We start from the raw sequence: 24,082 nt of genomic DNA on the forward strand, positions 1-24,082 counted from the left end.
AATGGGTGGGACATAAATTGTTGCTATGGACTATCGTATATATTTACACATTGCTTAATATCATAAAAGCAATAGAGCTTTACAAATTTGTAACCAATTAAAAGTTGGCATTTGTTTAATTTGTCTTTTGGCGAATATTCTTTGACAGAAAGAATAACTGGGCGAGTCGTACTTTGGTAGTATTTCAACTCCATCAAATAATCAGGTTCTTTTCGCATTTTTTTATGTTTTTGCCTTTTCTAGGTATTCTTTTTGTAGCGGCTTTCGCCGCCACTAAAAAACGTGACATCCCAACTCATTTTATTTACATCACACAATGGTAAACTTCGAAAGCGTGTCGCTTCGGCATACGCGGAGAGACCGCGCGTCTCTACGGCACATGCGTAAGCATTGGCAAGAAATCATGCTGCTTGCTCTTGAAACGTTTTTCTCGCTCCCGCTTTACGGAACGAATCCGTGGCGGGCGGCTGTTGGGACCACCCGTCGGAACTAGCATGACCTGTGATTGCTTAAAGGACATAGGCAAAGGAAAAAAACATTTTTTTTTGGACAACTTAGATGGAAAAAGAATGTCATAAAACGATTTTACTACGAAGAAAAAAAAAATTTTAGAGTTATATTTACTGCGCTATACGACTTTGAAGCTGGCGCTCGCGGAAGCCGCCGCTGGTCACGTGGTAGTCCCGCGCGCTGCCGCGCTGCGTCGCCGCCGCACGCTGAGCGTTGTGCGAACGCCGCTTTAACGCGTTTCTCCACGCCGCCGTCGCCGCCGCTGCACAAGTTCCTCACCGGCCAAACGGAAGCTGATTGCGATGCCGATGGTCTTCCGCAATCTTCAAAAGATTCTTTTTTTTTTTTTTATAGCGAAACCAAGTAAAATAAAGTTATATTACTACTAATAATGTCACTATAATAATGTTGTAAAAAATTAACCAAGATTTAGTCTATCTCATGTGTTATCTAAACTTTAGGTTTTCTTTTGAAGTGAAAAAACCGAAACCGAAACTATTTCAACCAACGTTTCGTTCGTTGTATTCCCATCCGTGCGTGCGTGTGCGTGCATGCGCCTGGGTTCGTGTGCGCGTGTGGATGCGCCCGCGTGCTTGTGTGTGCGTGCGTCCGTGCTTGTGCGTGCGTGCGAGCGTTTGCGCGTGTGCATGCGTGCGCGCGCTCGTGTATGTGCGCATATCTGCGCGCGAGCAAGCATCTGTGTTTGTGCATTCTATTGAACTACGCCAGCAAGAAGACTTAATAGGTCTGTTCGATTCGGCTAGAAAGTTCTGAACTAGTTCTGTCCGAGTTCAGAGGAGTGCAGGAGTCGTGCAGCGGCGGCGCAGAACCAGTGCAGCCACCGCGTTAGGACTGGCGCTGTGATCGACTTCCGGAGTACAGATAAAACGGATGCGCAAGACGTCGTCTGCTTTTGCCGTCTGGCTGCGTCGCCATAGAATTTTGTCTGCTAGCGCTTGGATATTTGCGTTAGTTTTATATTACTTTTTTGACAAAAATATTTTCCATGTATGTTTCTTTACATTACAAAGTGCGTGCAGCATCTAATGAAACATGTCTGCATTTTATATCGTCTGATTTCGTGCTGCGATCGCTTTCATAGACATTTCATCGACCACGTACCTGGATACCTTCGCGAGATCAAGATGACGATGTCCCGTCAGAATTTACTGGCCGCTGCAGTAGCGCTCATCGAAGACGAGAGCGACGATGAGCTCGACGACATCATCGCCCTCGCCTCGATTGTTTCGGCACGGACTGAGAGGAACAGGGTTCCCCTGTACTACGAAAAGGTGATCGACACCTACTTCGATTTCAAATTTATGCGCTTGTTCAGGCTTTCGAGAGAGACACACGCGGAGCTGGCTGGTCGATATGAAGCTTCGGCGTTTTACCCGGATTCCGTTGGTGGACGACAGCAGATTTCGGCGGAGAAGACATTGCTGATTGTGCTTAGTTACGTAGGCACGAGAGCCACAATGTACCAGATTGCGGATCGCTTTGACATAACGGAGTCGTCCGTTCACTTCTGCATTGAAAGAGTTATGAACTTTCTGAACAGTATCAGCGCACAAATAATCACCTGGCCTGACCAGGAAAGACGTCGGAGGAGCCAAGCCGGCTTCCTGAGGAAGACTAAGGGGAAAGGGCCCCACAAAACGATCGGGGCGATTGATGGATGCCATGTAGAAATCCTGCGACCAACAGAGTCTCCGAACTCCTACTACAATCGGAGCAAGTTTCATTCCATTGTTCTGCAGGGTATCTGCGATTATCAAAATCAATTCATCGACGTCTACATCGGGTTCCCCGGTTCAGCGCACGACGCCCGCATCCTGAAGGAGAGCCCCATCTTCGAGGACGCGGAAGCCAAGTGTGCGGGTGCGTACCTGCTGGGGGATTCGGCCTATCCCCTGCTGCCATACGTCATGACCCCCTTCAAGTCTTCAAAAGCGGCCCTGCCGTCCTGGAAGACTACGTATAACACGAAGCACGGTCAACAGAGAGTGACAATCGAAAATACTTTCGGGCTGCTCAAGCAGCGATTTCGGAGAATGTACTTGGTCGACAGCGCCAGCATCAGACAGTGCTGCCTTGTCGTTATGGGCGCCTGCGTTCTCCACAACCTCTGTAATGCAGAGAGAGACTTTTTCGATGACCTGAACAACGCTCGCCCGCCTGACCAAGTCACCAACGACGACGACCACGCGATCCAACCGGACGACGCCACAAGGAGTCTTTCCGAGCGGATCCCAGAGGCCATTGCTAAGACCGAATGTTAGGAAGCGATATCTACACCTGATCCTCCAAAAATATTCTTTTTTTATTTTTTTTTATTTTGTGTGTGTGTGTGTGTGCGTGTGTGTGTGTGTGCGTGCGTGCGTGCGTGCGTGCGCATGCGTGCGTGCGTGCGTGCGTGCGTGCGTGCGTGTGCGTGTGTGTGTGTGTGTGTGTGTGTGTGTGTGTGTGTGTGTGTGTGTGTGTGTGTGTGTGTGTGTGTGTGTGTGTGTGTGAACATACAAAGATGGTACTTGAGCTTTGGAAAATGAAGCGTACCGACTTCATGAAAACACGATTAAACATAGTAACGGGTTACTTCGTTCCTTCATTTCTGCGTACAGTATTATTTTGATCCAATATCCTAGTACGTTCGTATACCAGAATACATATATGCGGGCATGCACAGGTAGTCAGTGCCAGTGACTCCTAAAACGTAACATTATTCCCAAAGCTATTTTCAACCTAACAATCAACCAAACCTAAAATAAAAAAAAAATAAAAAAAAATAGATATGGCGGTAAAAAAATACATGCTGCAAAATTCGGAAATAATTGTAAAAACTAAGAATGAATCGGGGGACTACAGAGGAGTGGCAAACAAAATCAGCAAGACAATTTGAACGAATTTATTCGTACGGCACAATTGTGCACCAGTCAAAATAATAACAAAAGAATAAATAAAACGGCCTGCGAAACAGTGAAACTGTAATCAAGTTCATTGAGGTGCATGAAGCACGTCTACTGTGCCGGCGCGCTCTTTTCGATTGCAGTCACGAGGCGCTCGAGAAGAGCCATCCGGTCCTTATGTCGTTTCTTGCGACTCTCCTCCATGTCGGCGAACACCTTGAGCAGCGAGCCCAGGGCGGTTTCCCTCTTTCTCTTGCTCGGTGTACCGGCCGGAGCACGCTGGTTTGAGGGCGGAGCCACCCCTAAGGCAAGGGAGGAGGGTCCTGCCTCTGTCCCTCGGGAGGTTTCAACCTCGGCGCTGAAACATTTTTTTTTTTTTTAATGTTACGTTGATTATACGTTTCTTAAGTGCTTACCTGGTGTCTCCTTCCTTTTCAAGCACTCTTCCCGGTGCCAACAACACAGTTGGTGAAATATGGTGCTCTTTCTCGAGGATGTCATAAAGCTCGCTAAACCACAGAAACAGCACGTTTACAAGTGATGACCTATATAAAAAAATTAGTGAACGTACGTACTCCTCGTATTCAGAATGCACCCTAGAGTGGCCCGACTTGTTGTTTTTTGGTTTGGCGTTCTTTACGCTCTCTCCAAGGACTTCCATTTGTTTTCGGCCTGGTCAGCGGTGACAACGCCGCCGAACTCTCCGACGACGGTGTCGGCCAGCTGCTGCCAAAGGGCTCGTTTGGTCCTAAACATGATGTTTACTACGTATTAGCATGTATTATAAAATATATCCTGACAAAGACATACCTGAAACCCCCCTTTGCTCTCAGACGCTCTTTTAGTTCCTTATAACAGCCGATAAAGAACTTCGTCTTCGCGGCACTCCACAGCTGCCCGTCGACGTCCGTTGTGGGTGGACGCGCAGGCTGCAGGACAGTTGGGTCTGCGTCCGGCTCAGAGGCAAAGACGAGCGTAACTCGTTCTCCGTCTTAAAGAATAGAATGCGAACATTGTAAACATCGATGTATAATCGCGAGGTGAATGACTGGCTTAAGCAAGTCATTCACGAAACGTAAGCAAGGCTGTGTAAGCAAGCCGACGTAGCCCTCTTACGATTTTTAACGTATTTAATTCGAGCTTATTCCTACCTTCGGTAACGTACACCATCCCGCTTCCGTCCATTACGGGTACACCATTTTCGTCCACAAGTGGGAAGACTTCCGTTTCTACGTTGTTGTGTATAACAAACATGCTTTAATGGCCGAGCACAGCGAGCAAGAAAGAGAAGAGTCGTCGCTTTCGTCGTCTGCTTTCGTCGTCTGCTACTGCACGAACGCTGAACTGGCTTCGGACCCGGTGCAAGCATTTCCGGAACTGGGACTGAACTCGTTCAGAACTAGGATGAATCGAACGCGCCAGTGCAGCGGTCGTGCAATTTCCGGTTGAATCAAATGCGCCAGTTCTTGCACTGCTGAACTAGTTCAGCCAGTTCAGGCGAATCGAACAGACCTATTATTTTTATTGAAATATGCCAGCGCGAAGTTCAGTGGTCCTTCCTTAACTCTGCAGTAAACACTAGTTTATTGACTGATTAAGCTCCATTATTGATGGTTGTGATTTCAGGCACATGCCAATCGGCCACTTCTGAAAATGGGGCGAACATCTGTTGCTCTTCTATATATCGCGCTTCGAACGTACCTCGAGAAGTCCGACGTCTTGATTGTTTACATTTCAGCAGTTTGATTACCAATATGATCCGTTCAATTACAGTACGTGCAGTTCAAATTCCGCTACAACCAAATAAAATCATTTATGTTTTCCATTTTGTTCTTAGCCCGAGCCTGAGGCAGGAAAAAAGGAAAGTTTCAAAGTTTTTCTGCCTCAGTCTCGGGCTAAGAACAAAATGGTTAACATCCACCAGCTAGCCTGCGCATTCACTACATTATCATATATGTTTTTTTTTTTTTTTTGTTTTTTTAATATGGTATGACAACAATTTGCGCCCGTATAGCAGGCGACATAAAACTTCTGCAATTTTCAATAAAAAAGTTTTGCACTCAAAGTGTAAAGTTTAATGTCCCACAGTTGTCGAATTACAAGCAGTATGCCCTAAGATTAGGGTGCAAAGCGGTTTTATTTCGATGAACGGGCGTAGATAACTATGAGGCCTGCTCCGCAGCGCCCACGCGCGGGTGCCGCGAGCGGGATTTCAGGCGCGGCTGATCCGCCGAATTAGGCGAACGTGTATAACTAGCTCAGTTTTGTTTGTAGCATTTGAATAACCAGTGATACAGTGAGGGTTCTTTTTGCGCACTAAATCACTGGGACATCGGAATGTGATTGTTTCTGCCCAATGTGTAGCTAAATCAAAGTGCGCGGTAACATCCGCGTCTTTGTACGGTGCAACTGCATAAAGTGGCAATCGCTGCGAACTTAACGTATACGAATAAATTGCTTAGTTAAGGTTAAAAAAAAAGGAATAACATATTATTGTATGAAGCTGCTTCGATCGTACACGTACACTCCTTGACGGCCGTCGTGGATATAGGGATTTTGCTTTGACGGGGCGTGCATTGTTAAGCCTTAAGGTATACTTATTGTTAGTAATACAAACACTAACAATCCGAAATAGATTCGTTTCAAAATCAATTACTTATATTATACTTGCAATTGGCATTCTATCATATGAATTAAATCCAGAAAAACAAATGCCCAAAAGAAAACACTCCACAATTGCATTCCACAGCAAAGAAAATTCTAGGCTGTTATATAAAAGTTATTGATGAGGGGTAACTCATAGGTAAGTAATTGTGAAATAATCGCATTACTTTCTAAACCTAATTTAAGTTGCAATGTATTACTTTTTCTCCAGTAATAGTTTTTATTGTAACTACCTTATTTCGAACAAGGGTAGTTTGTTTCTTTCTTTATTTAGACCATACCCTATTGAAAAACGCCAATATGAAGTCGGCTTATTGGAAATATTGTATTCCAATGAAGATGGAAACCAATAAAAACGTATTGTTATCCGATTAACCCATTAAGCACGATGGGAATTCATATCGGAGCACAATATCCCGTATAGTATGTGGTTATTGGTATACAACAGGACATTGGAGCACAATATCCCGATATAACTTGCGGTTATTGGTATACAACACGATATCGGAGCACAATACCCCGATATAATACACGGTTATTGGAATAGAATACGACATCGCGTGCATATTGGTGACCGACATGGACATACTGTACGGCCACACGATATACAAATATCGGTCGTCGATCATGGGACCAAAGGAAAATACAATATGATATCGCGCGCATAAATCTCAGAACGCGGATACCAAGTTACCAACATGAATTACGTTGGCATATCCACACGGCAATACGCGAGAAATATATTGGGTATGGATACACACATAGTATAAACGTTCTGCGTTGCGAACACATTAACATTGATCGACAGTGCAAGTATGTACAGCTGTTAGTACGGCACACAGTACACACAGCCTCGCGCGTTTGAAACTAGACAACCACCAAACCATTCAGAATAACTATAGCCGGAACATCCGCCGCGACCTACCTTTTAATGACAAAGCCCAATAACGACGTGCTCATCGGAGTGATTGTTTTCCAACAAATGTTTATTGCAGTTGTAATGCAACAAAAGTTGATCGCCAAACGATAAACCCAACGTACCGGGATACAATTCGATGTTGCAACACAACATCGCAATACAACAAGAAACCATCGGTGTTGAGACACAACCACCAGACCGAATACGATATCAATACGAAGTTACCGACGGCGAGAAACACAACATCAAACACGATATGTTCGAAGTTACCGGTGTTGGGACCGAAATCAAACACGATACGTGGCAATGTCGGTTCGCACGATAAAATAATGAAGGTGAATAGGTTTGACAGGTCACGTGCACGTAGTTGCTTCTTACGCGCACATTTATCGATATTGACCCACCTTTCTGGGTAATCCTACGTGGTACACAAAATCCACGACGACATGCGAGCACATTTCACCCACCTCTTTTCGTCGCCTGTTCCGCGAGAGTACAAAAAACGACGTGAAAAATACGTGCATTTGCGCCATCAAACGATACGTTACAGCCTCGTTTTTCGAGAAGATAGTTTCCATCGCCAACCCGCGCGCGCGCGCGCAAGCTCGCGCTTTGGAAGCAGTTTGAACTTTGAACTGTTCGAACTTCGAAGGGAGTGAGCCCGGCGAGCCCGCGATGCCCGCGAGTCGGCGTGCTGCCGAGCCGGCAGAGGAGCGACCGAGAGAGCTGAGAGAGCCGAGAAGCTGAGCATGCGCAGTGCGCAGCGGGCGGGCGTCGGCGCCGTCGCGCTGCCGGCGGGATCGGCGTTCGTCGCACTCTGTGCTCGTGGGCATCGAGCGAAACCTGCACACTTTCAATTGCTTCGAAAGGTACGTATACACGACTTTATTACTTGCAGCATTGAGTGCTTTGGTGTACGCGGATCAAAGTAAACACCGAAGGACAGAAAGGAGACGTGAAGTTTTTAAATCGCGGCCTTTTTGCACGCATGTGTCCCCTGTTGAAAACCTCTAGCTGTGCTCTGTTGCAGGCGTCATTTCGACTGCGTGTGCTCCAATGTAACGTCAGTCACTGTTCACACTCGGCTAGCTTTGCCAGTTTGTTATCTCATGTGTGAAATAGACGTAGAAACCAGCGCCGCGTCTCTTTCGGATACTCAGCCTCCAGCCCCCTTCCTTCTGGCGTGCTTTCTGCCGCGACCGTTCGGCGCATTGGATTCGCGGGCGCGTCGGATTCGCGGGAACGTCAGGCTCGTTCGAAGCTGGTTCGAAGATGCGTTGTTTGAAGCTGACGAGTCGCCGAAGTGTTACCGGAGCTTCTCTTTAGGAAAGTCGCAATCGACGCTCGGCGGCTCGGCTCTGAGCTCGTACTTTTCTTCTCCCGGGTAGACCATGAGTGCCGATGAACGAATTTGAAAAACGCTAGCGAGTGACTTTGTGACGCCGCCCAACTGTGCTTCTATCAACGGCGCAAAGCAAATAATGTACAGAAAAAAACCAAAAAAAAACCCCGTTTTTTATATTTTGTTGGCCATGTTTCACCTCAACGCAAAGTGAATCGCGGCTGAACGTCGGTTGACTCATTACTGTGCCTAGATTGTAACGGAACCTTTTTCGTGTGATCTTATTCTGATATCGTTATATCTCGCCTTTTCATCTTGGCTGCACATTTCCAGACGACATTCTACACATTGCACTCCTTGTCGACATGTCGCTGGTGCTTGAGACTAATTGGAAGTCACTGTTTGCTCACTCCTTGGTGCACATATTTTATGTTCAACATCAGTTATCTGAAGGAGGCTCCATGAAACCTTGAATTTGTTTAGAGGTACCTCTACATACTGTATTAGAGCGCTGTTTTTTGTGTTGTAGGTTCGTACAAAACCAAATTGCACTTTGTAATATACCTTATGACTGTTTACTACAATTAAAGTTGCAATGAAGCATTGGCCACGAGGGGTAACTCGGCCAACGTGGCCGACAAATTCCTCGCATAATTTTCTCCGTGGGTCACTTTGGATGTTGACAAATTTTCTTGTGAATAATGAGTGTTATGCACATATGTTTCTTCTACTTTTCAGACAGGTACATCAGTTAGATAAACCCCAGCAAAGGCAGCAAGAGAGTCTCATAGGGTCACACCAAGGATAACGGCATTCTCGTCCGAGTCCTGGTTCTCCTCACCGAACTTCACTGAACATAATGGTACATTTCCTTTCCTTAACTTTCTGGGAGCCAAGGGTGAAAGACTAGGCAGAGGGCATGACAGGCGGTCGGCGGAGAAGTCACGAGCTGGCGCGAGACAATGCGTGCTGAGCGAGGCTGGAGCTGGGCAGGAACATCGGAGCCGGGCCGCCTGGCCTGGCCCATGCCGAACCCCGGAGCGGTCCACCAGCGAGGTTTGAAGTCCGGACCGGTAGAAACGGCGAGTCCTGGCCATCTAGCCTAGGCCATGACGATCCCGGGGTGATTCCACAGCGAGACTCGGGCAGTGATAGCCCGGGACAGCCAGTCTACGCAGCGCTGGCATGGCAAGGACGATCCGCAGGCCTGTACACTGACTCCGACTGTGAGCTCTGATCGACGGGCGACAACAAGGGTCGGCGTGCCTGGACTGCCGGCTCCGAACGACGGGCAACCGTGAGGTACAGTCAACTTATTCGCTGTCTTCTCGTTGCTGTATGTCACTCCCTGGGTGACAGGTGGAGCGCATACCAATTGGGCGGTGATTATTAGTAGCTAAGCGAACTCCATAAAGAAACCAACATTAAAATGGAAAATCCAACGTCGGGCTCGTTCGGTATGCCTCTGCTTCTAGTCGTCCCCAGGGAGTCTCACGGATTCGTTAAGCGGGTTGTTCACTAACGCTAGCGATGCCCGTTGAGACAAATATGTTGGAATTTTGGCGACTTGTCTCACGGCAGAGCTCAGCAGGTGTCTCCTCGAATCGAGTACCTAAAGGGCTCGAAGAACAAGGTTGCAGACCCGCTTTCACGAGTACCCCAGATTAGTGGTTGGAAAGAGACGGGGAGCGCGTTTAAGGTGTAAGAAAGTTGTCTTCAGAGGCAGAGGAGAGTCACGGCATTTTCGCTGGAAGGCAGGATAACGAGTGGCAGGAGGGGAAACAGCCAGGACTCATTGCAGATTTAGGATTTAGGCTTGGGGTGATGCGGTAGGCAAGTAAGCGCTTGTCGAGGCCTGGAGTACAGATGGGTTTTTGTCAGTGGGTGTTGGAAAGATTGCAGAAATGGCAGTTGACACCGGGAACACTGGCAGACAAGATTGTCAGCGGGTGTCGGGCAAACTGGCGGAAATTGCGGTTGGCACCTGGAATGCTGGCAGGCGAGTTAATGAGCACTATTATTTGTAACTGCTGGGCCAAGACGGCTAGTTGCTTTGCGTCAGTCCAACAATCGACGAAGGGTGGAGGGACGACTCTCCCTTGAGGGGGGTCGTTCCAAGAAAGCTACGAAATGATTTATATGATTCTTTCTCGACTTCACTCTGGCCAGTCGTGGCAGTGACAGCAAGACTTTTAATAAGTTATGTCGCGTCACGACCTGGCCAGGGATGCGGCGGTAGACATTTAGGTGGCTTGTAGCTGTCCAGCTTGCCTTGAGGTGTGAACGGTTGAAGCAGGCTTGCTCGCTGAGCGTGAACGGTGGAAGCGAGCCTAAGGCCCACTTCAGACGGGGCAATTTCCCCCAGCAACTTAACGTCGCAACACCAGCAACACGGGCCGCCTGCGTTCATACGCTGCAACCGAATTGCTATGACTTGCCATCATCATGAATTTGGCTTTTCTTGCACTATATAGACGCACAACTACGTGCTAAAAACGTGTTTTTATATCTTTGAGTTGCGTTGAGAATACTCACTCATGTTTCTGAAAAAGTTTATTTCCAAAATGATCCATTTCAAACCAGGACCAAGTCTTCAGCTGTCATCCTCACCACCACAGGGGTGTCACGTGAAAATATTGCGTCCCTGATTGGCTGCTGCCGCTTCAAACTTCTCCAGTTTGTTAGAGTTGCTTTTCTGTTTTGAGCCGAACCTGATCTCAGGAATTCGTGCTGATCATGGAAAAACCTAGGGAACAACCCGCCAGCCACCTCAAAATTGCTAGAAACGTTGCCCCGTCTGAAGTGGTCCTTAGGGAACTGAAATCAAGGGCAGTGGAGCTCTGGGTTCAAACCCACCTGGAGACGTTTCTTTTCTTTTTGCCTTTTTTTAGCATACTGTTAACGACTTCATTTTCGCGGACTCAAATTTTTGCGAATCGGGCCAAAGCTGAAAATTTAAAATTATTCGCGGGTTCTAATTTTCGCGAACCGAGCTTAGCTTCCGTAGTGTTCGCATATTGCCCGAGTTGTTCGCGGGACATATTTTTCGCGTTTGTAGGCGATTCGCGAAATTCGCGAAAATTAGTTCCTCGCGAAAATTTAGTCGTTTACAGTATATATATATATATATATATATATATATATATATATATATATATATATATTTATATTTATAAATAATACTTTTTTTAAGTTTTAACGTATAGACGCATAATTTACACACTAATTCACATTCAGAAGTGCTTTTATTCACACACTGGCTCCCTAGTGCTTGCAATAGCTTCTTGCTGAGCTATTGCAAGCTCTGCAAGGGGAGGGGCATCTTCCCACCCTTTGCAGGCTGTAAAGCTGTGGCTTGCACAGCTCAAGCAGGTCGCACCTCGCACACTGGCTCCATCATCAAGCATAGGGGCTGCATGAGTTGCGCCACACCGTAAGGCTATATACGGTCGGGTCACAGCACCTGGGACCATTCGTCGCTGTGCTCAGCTATGGTATGGTAGCATGGTCAGGGCATGAAGCAGGGGTATAACTTGGAAATGCTCATCTTCATCACATTTGAAGCACATTTTTTTATTACTTTTGTGTCGAGTTGTGAGCATTTTAAGGGTGAGGAAGCAAGCAGCAGCGAGAGCAAGAAAAAAATTGAAAGCCGCTCTTCATGAGAAAATATTACGAGCACTATTAAGCCGTGGAGTATTCTTAAAACGCTTCTAAAGTTGAATTAGCATATAAATTATGTGCTAGTGCCTCAAAAAAAAATTTAAATAAAATTAATAAGGATAAAAATATACACCAGGAGGACTTAAACCAGAACTACACAGTCTGCAAATTTGAAATTTGACACCATAAACCACTTGGCCAGCACCCAATTTTATTTTTAGGTCGTTTATCGAGGTATATGAATTTCGTTTGCAGCTGTCGGCTGCAAGAGAGATAGCCTTATTTTCATTTACTTTACTATTCCCATCAAATATGACAAGTGACTAAGAATAGAAACTCATTTGTCGGCCGAGGCACTGTACTTGCATCAAGGCAAACTAGTCTGGCTTGGTAGGCTTATATTTTGTTTCATCACCCGTTTAGGATTCTGTTGTCGCTCATCAAAAGAAAAAAAAAACTGACTAAGTCTGACTTATTCTGGTTTGCAGGTACCCTTGGCAGTAAACTTTGCTAAGTGGGGCAAGATATATATTATACATTTTTTAGCAAATATGCATTGTTTTAGCAAAATGAGCTACACTTTTTGACGAAGGTGAAACAGAACGAGCCTCTCCACCTCGGTCTGTTTTCATCTCTCGCAGACACTATTTCCTGCTTTTTGTGGTTTGTATCAGACTTTTGTGTCTCTGTCCGGTTAAAGCATCTGTGTTAGACTCAGACTGGTTTCTTTAGGATATGTGCAGGTAATCTTCGCAGCAAATGGCTGCCAGTCAGGAACACAAGTTTGTTCTCGGCCACCAAGAGCAAGTATTTTCAAGGTGAGCTATTACCCGCCTGTATGAGTTTTGTGTTTCATTCCTCTTGGATGCCATTTCCTATGTGTTCTGGTTTTGCATTAGTATTTTGTTGTGTCTCTTCTGCAAAAACGCCCAAGTTTGACTAAGACCGGGTCTTTCTTATACATGCAGGTCTTGGTGGCGAGCACCAGCCAATCAAGGCCAGAAGTTTACTCTTTGCCGCTCATGGCAAATGTTTTGAAGGTGAGTGATTGATGCCTATCTGAGTTGTGTGTTTTATTCCTCACAGCCACTCTATTTCCTGTCTTTATAGTGGTCTTGTGTCAGGCTTTTGCGTCTCTGTCTGGCCAAAGCATCTGTGTTCGACTAAGACTGGGTTCTTTAGGATATGTGCAGGTATTCTTCGCAGCAAATCGCTGCCAATCAGGAACACGGGTTTGTTCTCGGCCACCAAGAGCAAGTATTTTCAAGGCGAGCTATTGCCCGCCTATATCAGTGATGTGATGGCTGCGCCAATTGCGCCAAACTGCGCCAAGGGGCTAACCCTGCTACATCCTGCTACATTTTGCCAAAATATGGGTAATCTGCGCCAAAGGGCCAATTTTGGTCGCCTTTCAAAACTGAAACTAAACTAAGAGCGTAACTGAGCATGCATGAGCTAGGCGGCGCAAACGGCCGCCCGACACAAAATACCCTGCATCAATCGTCCATGGTTTTTTGCATGGTTTTTTCCGCCATGCCGTCTCTCCTTTCATGTCTCGTCGTCTCGTAAGCGTAAGTCTCGTCTCGCTTTTTTTTTTTTTAACGATAGTTGCCGGCGTGTGTGTGTGTGCTGCGACGCTAGCGCGCTGGGTACCAGCCATGACGTGACGCTGTGAAACGAAACTATGTTTCGGCGCGGTGGGAGTTACTTTTTGAGCTAAAGCTCTCGCTCCTGAAATCAACGGCCGCAAGACGTTGGAGATATGGAGCTTCCTAAACTGAAACATAAGGACCGCCGCATGTTCATCAACATTCATGTTCTTGTTTAAAACATACGCTGCTACAAAATCCCTCTCTAGCTCAAAGACTGCTGTGTCGAAGTATTGATTACCTAGGTTTCTCTTGGTGGGCTTTCTTTCGAGAGGGACCCCGGTACGTGAAAAATGTGTCGCGAAGAAAAGTGAAGTGAGCTGAAGCAAAGAAGGGAATGTCTGCACGCTGAACCCACAGAGCGCGCTTGTTTGTCTCGAGTTCAGCCGTTGCACAAAGCGACCCTGGCTCGCGATGTCTTGCATCAATGCGCTCAGGTTCTTTTTTTCTGTGTTTATCTCATACCTCACCTGCCGGCCTTGCAAGCACGCGGCGCTGGACTCTTTTTGGTCGCATGCTGGGCAGTTACATTTTGCATAGACTTTTGGCAACCAGTTGGCGGCAGAGCGGAGAGGCATGGTTTCGGTTTCGATCGAACAGCCGTTTCGCTCGTGCGACGAAGCACGTGACCTGCAAGCCTGCAGGAGTTGCCCTCACGTGCATGTGAACCAACGATGCGAACATAATTGCACAACAGAGGCACCAGCCAGGACGCTTGCAATTCATTGTTTTACATTTAATTAGTTTTGACGAAAATCTGGCACGTCGGCAACCAGTAAAACGGTGGCAAGCAGTTTTTCGGAATTGCTTGGCAATGCCTACAGCACTGTACACTTGTGGGATGTCGCAATATTTCTTTGGAGACATTGAAATTGGACATTCATTACTACCCTAAGCTAAAGCAAAGCTTGCTCCAGCCTTGCAGAATGTTTCGAAAAGCAAAAAGAAATGTGTCATGTCATTGGCATTTCAGTTACATCTTGAAAGACTCCCAGGTGGCCGAACTTCACCATAATTGGTTTATTTCGGCGAGCATGATTCCCTTCGCGTGTCCAGCATTTAAAACAAATATTTTTATTTTTATTAGAATATCTGCTTTAAAAGCTACTTTTGCTGCTCCAAAACACTGTTTTGGCTGCTCCAAAGGCCACTTTTTCTGCTCCAAAACGGCTTAGGCCAATCACATCACTGCTATATGAGTTTCAGCATTTGTCAAGGAGTGCATAAATCACAGCCCGGAGGTTGGCCATTGCAAAAATGTTGACTCAGAAGCGCATAGGGAGGAAGCTTTACAAAAGTATCCACCTGCCTCTACAAGTGAAACCAAAACTAAGAATCTGGGTTCCATTTGAAAAAAAAATTGTCAGCCCGAATTAACTCAAGGCGGCACGGAGCAAACAAGTCATGGTACGAGTAGGCTTGGTTCAGGCTTTTGTAGGGGTTGTCGATGACTTGGTGTTTTCTAAAAATTTATCTTTTTCTAAAAGTGTGGTGGTCGAATATTCGGGGATGGGCATTGAGTCAGGATCTTAAGGTAAAAATTTCATCCACATGCCGGGATTCATGTGCCTTGTCCCCCTAGCTAGGGGGACAAGGCCTTCAAAATTTTAGGTTCGCAAAAGGGGTGCGTCAGTATTGACGTCTCATTTTACGTCAGGCCTTTCATTTTAAAACTCCCTATGAATGACATGGCTAAAATTCGTTTGGGTGTACTTCCTCCCAGCAAGTATATGGTTCTTTCTCAAAAGGTCTAATCTGATGTTGACTGCACCTCAGGTCTCCACCGACGATTCATCAGGACGAGACCCAACCGGGACACTAGGGAGGAGCGGCTTAAGCAAGGGAGGCTACATATACGACAGCTTCTTGCGGACAAGAAACGAAAATAGATAGATGGTGAGTGTTTCAATTGCTAAGCCTTTTGGCATGCACATTCTGTTTGTTATGATTGAAGATTCCTGCAGAGTTCAATTTCAACGATTGTTAAATACCGAGCATGCGCTCAGATCGCAGAAGCGCCTACCCTCTGATTCGAAACGATCCGCAACTAATCAAAGGGCATACCAGACACCCATCCACCTGTTTTCAGCAATGCTCAAAATATTAAAAGAGCACATCAAGCGCCAGGTGCTTTGGCGTCTTTGCCACAATGGAGCCAGTTGCAGAGCTGACAGACCTGTGACTGGCACAAGCCATGGCATGGCCTTTGGGAACCAGGGAATCGAGATTAAAGAAGTAGCGCAGAAATTGGAGGCGGGTGGTGAAGGTGAGCAGAGTTAATGGAAAACAAGGATGAAGGGGGTCCGTCGCATGAGGCATCTATGTCCTGTGCATGTAATTTGAATGTGCTGTAGGCAGCTACTCGAAAAAAATTGTTACTTTTACGTAACTAATCAAAAATCTCTTTTGCAGCTTCCACGGCCCACAAGCCAGCAGGTGCCAGTTCGCTCTCGTTCAAAGGTGAAGATTCCAGATTTTCTAGTTTGCTCTGAAGCAGCAATACTGAAGCCAAACAAGCGGTACGGCATATTTAATTGACGGAACTTAGAACGACTGGGGACGCTTACACTAAAGCTTGTTTTGCTGCAATACACGCGTGTATTGTAGCAAAACAAGCTTCAGTGAAAGCGTCCCCAGTCGTTCTGAGCTCCGTCAATTAAATATGCCGTACCTCTTGTCTGTCTGGCTTCAGTGTTGCTGTAGGCGACAAAACATGTGCCCAGTTTTGTCACAAGAGGCATATTATGTCACGCACATGTAATTTTGATTTTATCTGGCTTAGTGTGCTGTAGGTGGCTGGTAAAAGAAATTGGTACTTGGACGCAGTTAATCGCAAATCTTTCTGACAGTTTCCAAGGCTTAATAGCCAGCAGGTCCCAGTTTGCTTCTCCTCAGAGGTGAGAATTCCAGATTCCCAAAGCAGGAATACTGAACAGACGACCGGTACAGCATTTTTAATTGACAGAGCTCGGAACGACCGGGGGCTTGTGCATTGAAGCTTATTTTTCTGTAATACACGCGAGCGACATTGACGTATGCCCAGTTACGTTGCAAGAGGTTATCTATGTCCTGCGCATGTAATTGTTTTAATCTTTTCGACTTAGTGTACTTTACGGGGCTACTCAATGTAGTTGCTACTTGAATGCAACCAATCGCAAATCTCTCTTCCAGTTTCCATGGCCTACAAGCAAGCAAGCACCAGTTTGTTTTTCCTCAAAGGTGAACATTCCAGATACTTTAGTTAGGTGCAAAGCAGGAACTGTGAAGCCAGACGAGCCGATAGGTTTATTTAATTGACGGAGCTCAGAATGATCCGTGGCAGTGGAATGGAAGCTTATTTTTCCACAATCAAACGCAGACATAATTTTGAATCTATCCGGCTTAGTGAAGGATTGCTACTTGTTGCGAACTAATCACAAATTTTTATTTTGCAGTTTCTATATGGCTACAGCTAGCAGGTGCTGCTTTCATTAAAAGGTGAGGATTTCACATTCTGTTTTCAAACAGCAAGCTTTTGAATGAGGGTCCTAAGCAATTAACTTTCTTTTGCAGTAAATGCCAGATCCTCCAGTTCAGGAATATGTTAAATATATTTGGTATGGATAAGTCCAGAGTTTTGCTTCTTTATTCATAATTTGACAACAACAACACTTTTTATTTTATCACTCAGAAATACACACAAGAAGAGACTGCGTTGCAAAGAAATGTCGTGCTGAACGTGATATTACAACTCGCATATAGTTTTATTGGTAGCCGATATAATATATTGGATTCCAATATCCATAATACGCTGAGTATATTGGAATCATAAACCCTTATTGGATCCCCATACGACACATGGGGATCCAATAAGGGTTTATACGGTATAGGATTCCAATATTTTCAGCGTATTATGGATATTGGAATCCCATAACAAATCCTTATTGTAATACAATACAATAAATGTAATTTTTTCCAATACACTGTCTATATTGTATTGCAATACAATAAAAAGATATTGTTTACCAATATCCATAATACGCTGTTTATATTGGGGTTTTCCAATAGGGTAGGTCAGGGAGGCTAGAGCGAAAGGCGGCAAACGTTGTAACTATAATTAAATTACATTTACGAAGTAATTGACCAAAGTGAGCTGCTAGGTAGGTTATATAAACCCTAACCTATCTTCGGTATATACAACATTTTGAACAGTTCAACTGCCTGTTAGGGGAGTTCAGTTACCAATTTGAACAGTTCGACCACAAGTTTCGACAGTTTGAACAGTTCCGCCACGATTTGGAGGTCGCAAGTTTGAAGAACAGTTTGTCTGTGTAACCAGTTCAGTCCCCATTTTGAACAGTTTGAATACCAGTTGGACAAGTTCTGTTATCACGTTCACCTGTCTACACTGTTAGCAAAAATAACACGCCCAGACGTGTAAACCGTTTTCCCATAGCGGACACGTCGAAACGTGTTCGTTTTACACGAGGCCATCTGTGTTTTTCGTCTACACATGAGGTGCCGTGTAAACTTAACACGCTACACCGTGTCTGCCTTCCGCAAAACCGTTTCGAGCGTGTTCCTTATGAAACATGGCGGCCAGCGGCCGAGAACAGGCGAGAGACGAGCCCAGCGAGCCGCGCGCCTTTCAGCCGAATTGAAAGCACACAGGGCGCGTTAGCTCTCGTTCGATGTCTTTTATACACAGTAAAGTCTCCAAGCGGCGGACGTAGCTACTTGCAAAGTTACGTACGTGCGTTGTCGGCGGTCGGCGGCGTCGGTAGCTTCAACAAACCGCTAGACAAAAAAAAAAAAAAAATTAATGGCGAATTTACATCGATAAATAACTTGAGCAAACTATTTAGAATCGGGCAATAACTTGCGCCACCTATCGAGATTTCTTGCAACCTGTTTAAAAAAAAAAAAAGACGAGTCTGTTAACACTGCGAACGACCACGACTACACAGCAACCCTACATACAACGCAGGCAACACAGCACACAGCTACACAGCACCGACATGTACACAAACACAACAACCGACACTACGCCCGACACTTCCTACTCGATATCCATTTCTCCGCGCGGCGCATATAAGCTTGACATGTGCGGGTGAGCTCTTTGGTCGCTGACCATTACAGATTTATAGAAGAATACACTAAACACGGCGCAATGGACAGCCGTGTGTTAGAACTGTTTGCATTTAAAAAGTATGGAGGCAAAATCTGTAATGTTAGTCCGTTGCAATAAATAACGATATGTTAACAATAAATCTTAAACCGGTCATGAAAAAGTTCAAATTTTTGTTATTTCCTAGCTTGACCAGTGTTATGAGCAGTCCGACTAGCTTGAATCAGATAGGAAAACAAATTATTGGGATTTTGTCATTACGTATACAAAAATAAATGAAAATGATCCTTGCGCAAAGCATTTTTTATATATTTTTGTGAAGGACATCCGGACATCCGCCCAACACTTCACTTCCGCTAGTTGCAGCAGTTGCAGTACGGGAGCAGACGCCTTCACTTTTGGGGCGTTTTGATGCAGTTTGTTGTCGTATGTCGTGTCGGTGTCGAGAAGAGCGGTGGGGCTTGGGAGTTTGTGACCGGTGTTATTCGTGAACACTGGTGTGGGGCGCTGATGCGTCTTTTTTTTATACTGCCACCACCCCGAACTTTGAAGATACACGGGCCCGTAGCAGTGCATTATGCTGAATCGCGAGCTCCTTCTCTGTTGACGTCGCTTTCCTGGTACCACTCGTGGATACTGCAAGCGTTTAAACAGTGTGCACCGTCTCGCCTACATCCCCGGTGACGTACTCGACCTGTTGAAACTTATTGCTTCCGTCATTTTAGAGTACGCAAGGCAGTTATCTCGTTGGTCTGGTTTCGGTTATAAAAGCAAGGCAAAACGCTCGTAGTTCCCGCCCTCAGTACACGTTGGACATCTTCCACACTTTGACACCGGATAACTGAGTGAACGAGGATTTACATTCACTTCCGAGGTTACTTTCGCCGCTTCCTCACCGTTGAGCAGCAGGATGAGCTGGCGACAAGCCGCGGATGAAAGGCTTGAACATCAACAACCCAAGCGCACTCGGTGCCGATGCGGGCGACGCGGGTTTCTGTCAACCGGGAGGCCAGCACAAACGGTGACCATTCCAGCTCTTCTTCATGGCACGGTGTTGCAGAGAGCAGGGTAAAATACAGCTACACGGATCACCGAAGCAAACGACTGCTATCTTAAATCTTAGCTTGTGATTGCGCCTTTGTAGTAGATCATCTTATTCGTTTTGCTGGAGAGACGCAAACGACGGGCATAACAAAATCGCTTGCACATTCCGCATATCTCACAAAAGCATTTACCCTGTCACCTTACGAAAAGCGCGAAATACGGAGTCCGCACCCTCCTAAGCTTCCCGTGTTTTACCTGCTTTAGAGCAGTTTGTACCTGCTAGTAGATATGCCTACTGAAACTGAAACAGGGCTGTGCCTGAGAGAAAGAGACAAAGTTGAGAAAGCTTGCTCGCTCCCCAATTTCTCAACTCTCAAGTGATTGTACCATAATAAATGCACCAACGCGTCTTCCAAAATAAAGAAAGAGCACTACGTTCACAACATAAAAAATGGTCTCAGTACATGCATTTGTGGGTAGGTAGGAAACCTTGCCCTAATTTATTCACGCCGCATGATTGGCGCAACAAACTCGCTGCAGGACCGAATCATCTACTCGAGCGGTGTGCGTCGCTATGCAAACGCAGTCCAACACGAAGCATAAAAAACGGCACATTTAAGACAACAATCCGGAGTCCATTATTCAATTAAAACAACGTAATTTTGTTGAAAACGCCCGCTGCTTCTTACTCACGGTATGTGTCGGGATACTTCCACAGTTTGAAACGGAACGAAGGAAGATTTACTTTTAAAAACGCTCGCTGCGTCCTCCCGGACCAGCTGGACCGGATCAGCTGACGACGACGGGACTGTACCCGTTGAACCTCCACCACGCAACAAACAATTTGCGCTCCGTGTTAAAAGCGTGGTTCAAACAGACCCGGAATACAAAGCACCGCACCACACACGACGAATGTTTCAGCTCTTTTTCGCATCGCCGGGTTGCACCAAACAGAACGAGATCGCCGAAGTCAACGCCGCGCTGTCGTGAACCTTGGCTTGTGGTTGCGAACTCGTGGACCCTGTGACTCCCTTCGGTTTCAAAGCACACACGACGATTACGAATGCTACTTTCCGTCTTCCAGGAACATCACAGGGGCACTTCTCCGGTCACGTCTTCACTATGTGCTCGCAAACTCCGAAGCTCTATGCGAAGCTTCTCGCGTCCCGTCAAACCAAAACAGTAGCGGCGCCATGCGTACTTGCCAGATTTTCTCCGGTCAAACAAAAACAACGAAAGCCAACCGGCGCTTGCTTCCAGCGTACATCGGCGTTGCGCTTGCGCCGTGGCCAGATCGCTTGCAGTTGAAGGTTGAAGCAAAATCGAAACCAACTGCAATGTCACGTGTTCACATCGAGGACACGCTTTTTATATCCATTTTAACTGTTTGGAACGAATAATTAGACCCATAACTTTATTTGTGGTGTCTAAGAAACTGTTATCAGGACCCCTAAACTAAATACAAACATGGGCAACATGAGGGAAGCCGCAATGCCATCTACCAGAAGATGGCGGCGAGAAACGGTAAGCGCGGGTTTCGCCAACGTCCTGCGACATGGCGCAATTGCTTTTGGTGCATATCTGTCTCCGAGACATGTTTCTTTCCGCGGCATTTGTCTCGACGGTCCTTTCTAAGTGTGTCCCCAAGCATTCCGGTGCTTCGATAGCCGGCAATGCCGCGGTCGTCGCCGGGGGCGATGCGTGTTATCGAGGTCGGCTACACGGTTATGCGTGTATGAGCGAACCAAAACACGTTTTTTACAACCTCGCATGATTTCTGAACGAATTATCCGTTACTCATCGTGTAAATTTATGGTAATTTGTGTAAATAGCGTGTTTTTCACCCCAAATATTCGCCAAATACACGGGACTTGCTAACAGTGTAGGTCTCAGTTTAGCCTGTTTGGCAAGTTCAGGTGTCTGTTTTTCAAGTTCGGCTGCCTGTTTGTCAAGTTCGGTTGTCTGTTTGACAAGCTTTGTTTCCTGTTTAGCAAGTTCGGTTGCCTGATTTGGCAAGTTTGGTTTCCTGTTTAGCAAGTTCGGTTGTCTGTTTAACAAGTTTGGCTTCTTGTTTAGCAAGTTCGGTTGCCTGTTTGGCAAGTTTGGCTTCCTGTTACCAAGTTCGGTTGCCTGTTTTGCAAGTTTGGCTTCCTGTTTAGCAAGTTCGGTTGCCTGTTTGGCAAGTTTGGCTTCCTGTTTAGCAAGTTCGGTTGCCTGTTTGGCAAGTTTATGCACCAGTTTGCCCCGTTGTTTTCCTATTCGGCCTGTTTGTTTTCCTATATCGCCAGTTTAATCAGTTTGGTTTCCATTTTGCCCAGTTCAAAATCAGGTGTGCCGGGTTCAGAATCATACTGTTTTTTTTTTTTTTAATAGGGAGAGCTTTGCAGTTTCGCTCTACATGTAAGCCTAAATTTCTTGGAATTGAGCGAAGCGGCCCTTTAAAGGGACCATGAAGGCAATTTAATTGTTTTAAAAAAGAAGGTGTTTTCGGAAGCATTGGGGTGCTGGCATGCCACACAATTTTTCTAGAACGTTGTGACTCTTATTTCTGTACCTGCAAATAAATTTGCGAAACCGAAACAAACATTCAGATTTCTTCCCTTTTTCGCCTCTGGAAAGAAAAGTGACGTCAGGGAGCACTGTCGGCATCGGTAGGATTTAGTGCAGACTCAGTGTGGTTCCCGTGGTTCGCTCTAGTGCACGGCGGTTTGTGAAGAAACCCTGGAAGAAATGGACGACAATGCCGCGCTCGCAAACAGGTTTGAGCTCCCGTTCAGCGACCTCACGCCGACTGAACGGGAGGTGCCGCTAAAAACGCAGAACTCTGGATTGACGCTTTACGAGGGCGCCCCAGACCTACCAACAACTCCTCGGTCGCCGCCTCAGAGCGACTCCCCGCCCCATTTTTACCCAGACTCCGGCTGACGTGAAGGTGCTGCTCAAAGTCTTCTGGTCGGAAATGCAACGAACAAATCCTGACACCGCTGTCCACAGCTCTACGCAAGACGACGGCGCGCAACCAAATGCTGCGCATTGCTGCATCGGTCGGCAGTTTATGGAAACTAACGTCGCCAGATTGACCGCACGTCTTTAGCCGACCTTTCGTGCAACCTACTACTGCACATAAACGCGGCATGATTGGTGAGACACCAGTTCGCAAAGCGAACACGAGACGACGCACGAAACCAAAAGTCCGCCGCCCCCGGCGCTCGTACATTTTTCTTTTTTGTCCATGGTTGCTCGATGCTTGTTACGCGCCCGAGGTAGCAGTGCGGGATGCGTTCAACCAGTGACAAACGGAGAGATCGCTTCACATTATGCTTTTATACACGGTATGAAACCTATAAATTCTCAACTACAACTTCAAAAGATTATTCAACGTTCAGATAAAAATTTTTCATCACATCTCACTAGCGAAATCGAAACCAAGAGCGCGTCTATCGTTTGAACCAATCGCCAGACGAGGAGCCCGTTGTCGTCACGCTTCGAAGGCGCACTTTAGTTCACCTTTCTTCCGCCGCCTCGGTGGGGTCTCAGGCATCGTTCCCGGCGCAATTATTACCACGCCTGTTTCCTCGATTGGTGCGGCACCCAAACTTCTGTTCAGGCTTGAACTTGGTCAACACTATCTGAGACGTGCCTGACATCCATTTTAATCGTGGAATAAAACTTCGAAACTGCCTTCATGGTCCCTTTAAAGGGGCACTACAACGAAATGTCGGCGCTTATTTTTTGGTCTATTTGTCTTGAAAGGAGCAGTATCACATCGGACACACCAGTACCTTGTTAAAAAAGACACGAAAAGTAATTTTAAAACGAATTATATTATCAACGAAGAGCACCTCGCAGATGTCGCTAACGCCTCGTTTGTAATGCCCGTCTAGGAACCTTGAGAGGTAGTGACGGTAACTGTCTCGCCTCCGGCCACGACGAGAAAAGAGGGGGAGGGGAACTCCTCTCTTCCCGAGAATCCCTTTTGTGTGTCCCAGAAGTCGCTATTGTCCCTCTACAAGATTATAGACAATTAACCCGCCGCCCAAAGCTCGTACAAAAGCAGCCGCTTCCGTGGCTGGAACAACTAGGCCATCCTCTCGACGTCAGTCTAGCCGTAGCTTTGCTCGTCCCGAGACGAACTACGTCACGATTGCGTCGAATGTCACGTGGTCTCCACTGGCTGCTCTCCGAGCGCTTGCCACAGGGGGCCGTTTATAACGAAAAATACAGCCACCAGGCTCAAAATGCAAACGTGCGATCATTATTTACAGATATTGTGAATCA

At 46.3% G+C, this 24,082-nt stretch overlaps 1 protein-coding gene and 1 pseudogene across 1 annotated transcript; one reads left to right on the plus strand and one right to left on the minus strand.

The window, feature by feature from the left end:
• Nucleotides 1-1,694: 1,694 nt before the first annotated feature.
• Nucleotides 1,695-2,792, plus strand: LOC115315821 (protein ALP1-like; the record flags this gene model as incomplete). Its single annotated transcript, XM_029975144.4, has 1 exon — nt 1,695-2,792. A coding segment is annotated over one exon (1,098 nt), but the record flags the coding sequence as incomplete, so codon positions are not given.
• Nucleotides 2,793-3,382: 590 nt separating this feature from the next.
• LOC120846615 lies at nt 3,383-4,590 on the minus strand (annotated as a pseudogene).
• Nucleotides 4,591-24,082: the final 19,492 nt, after the last annotated feature.

Source organism: Ixodes scapularis, unplaced genomic scaffold, assembly GCF_016920785.2.
Source record: "Ixodes scapularis isolate PalLabHiFi unplaced genomic scaffold, ASM1692078v2 PGA_scaffold7__128_contigs__length_106722199, whole genome shotgun sequence".
NCBI lineage: Eukaryota > Metazoa > Arthropoda > Arachnida > Ixodida > Ixodidae > Ixodes > Ixodes scapularis.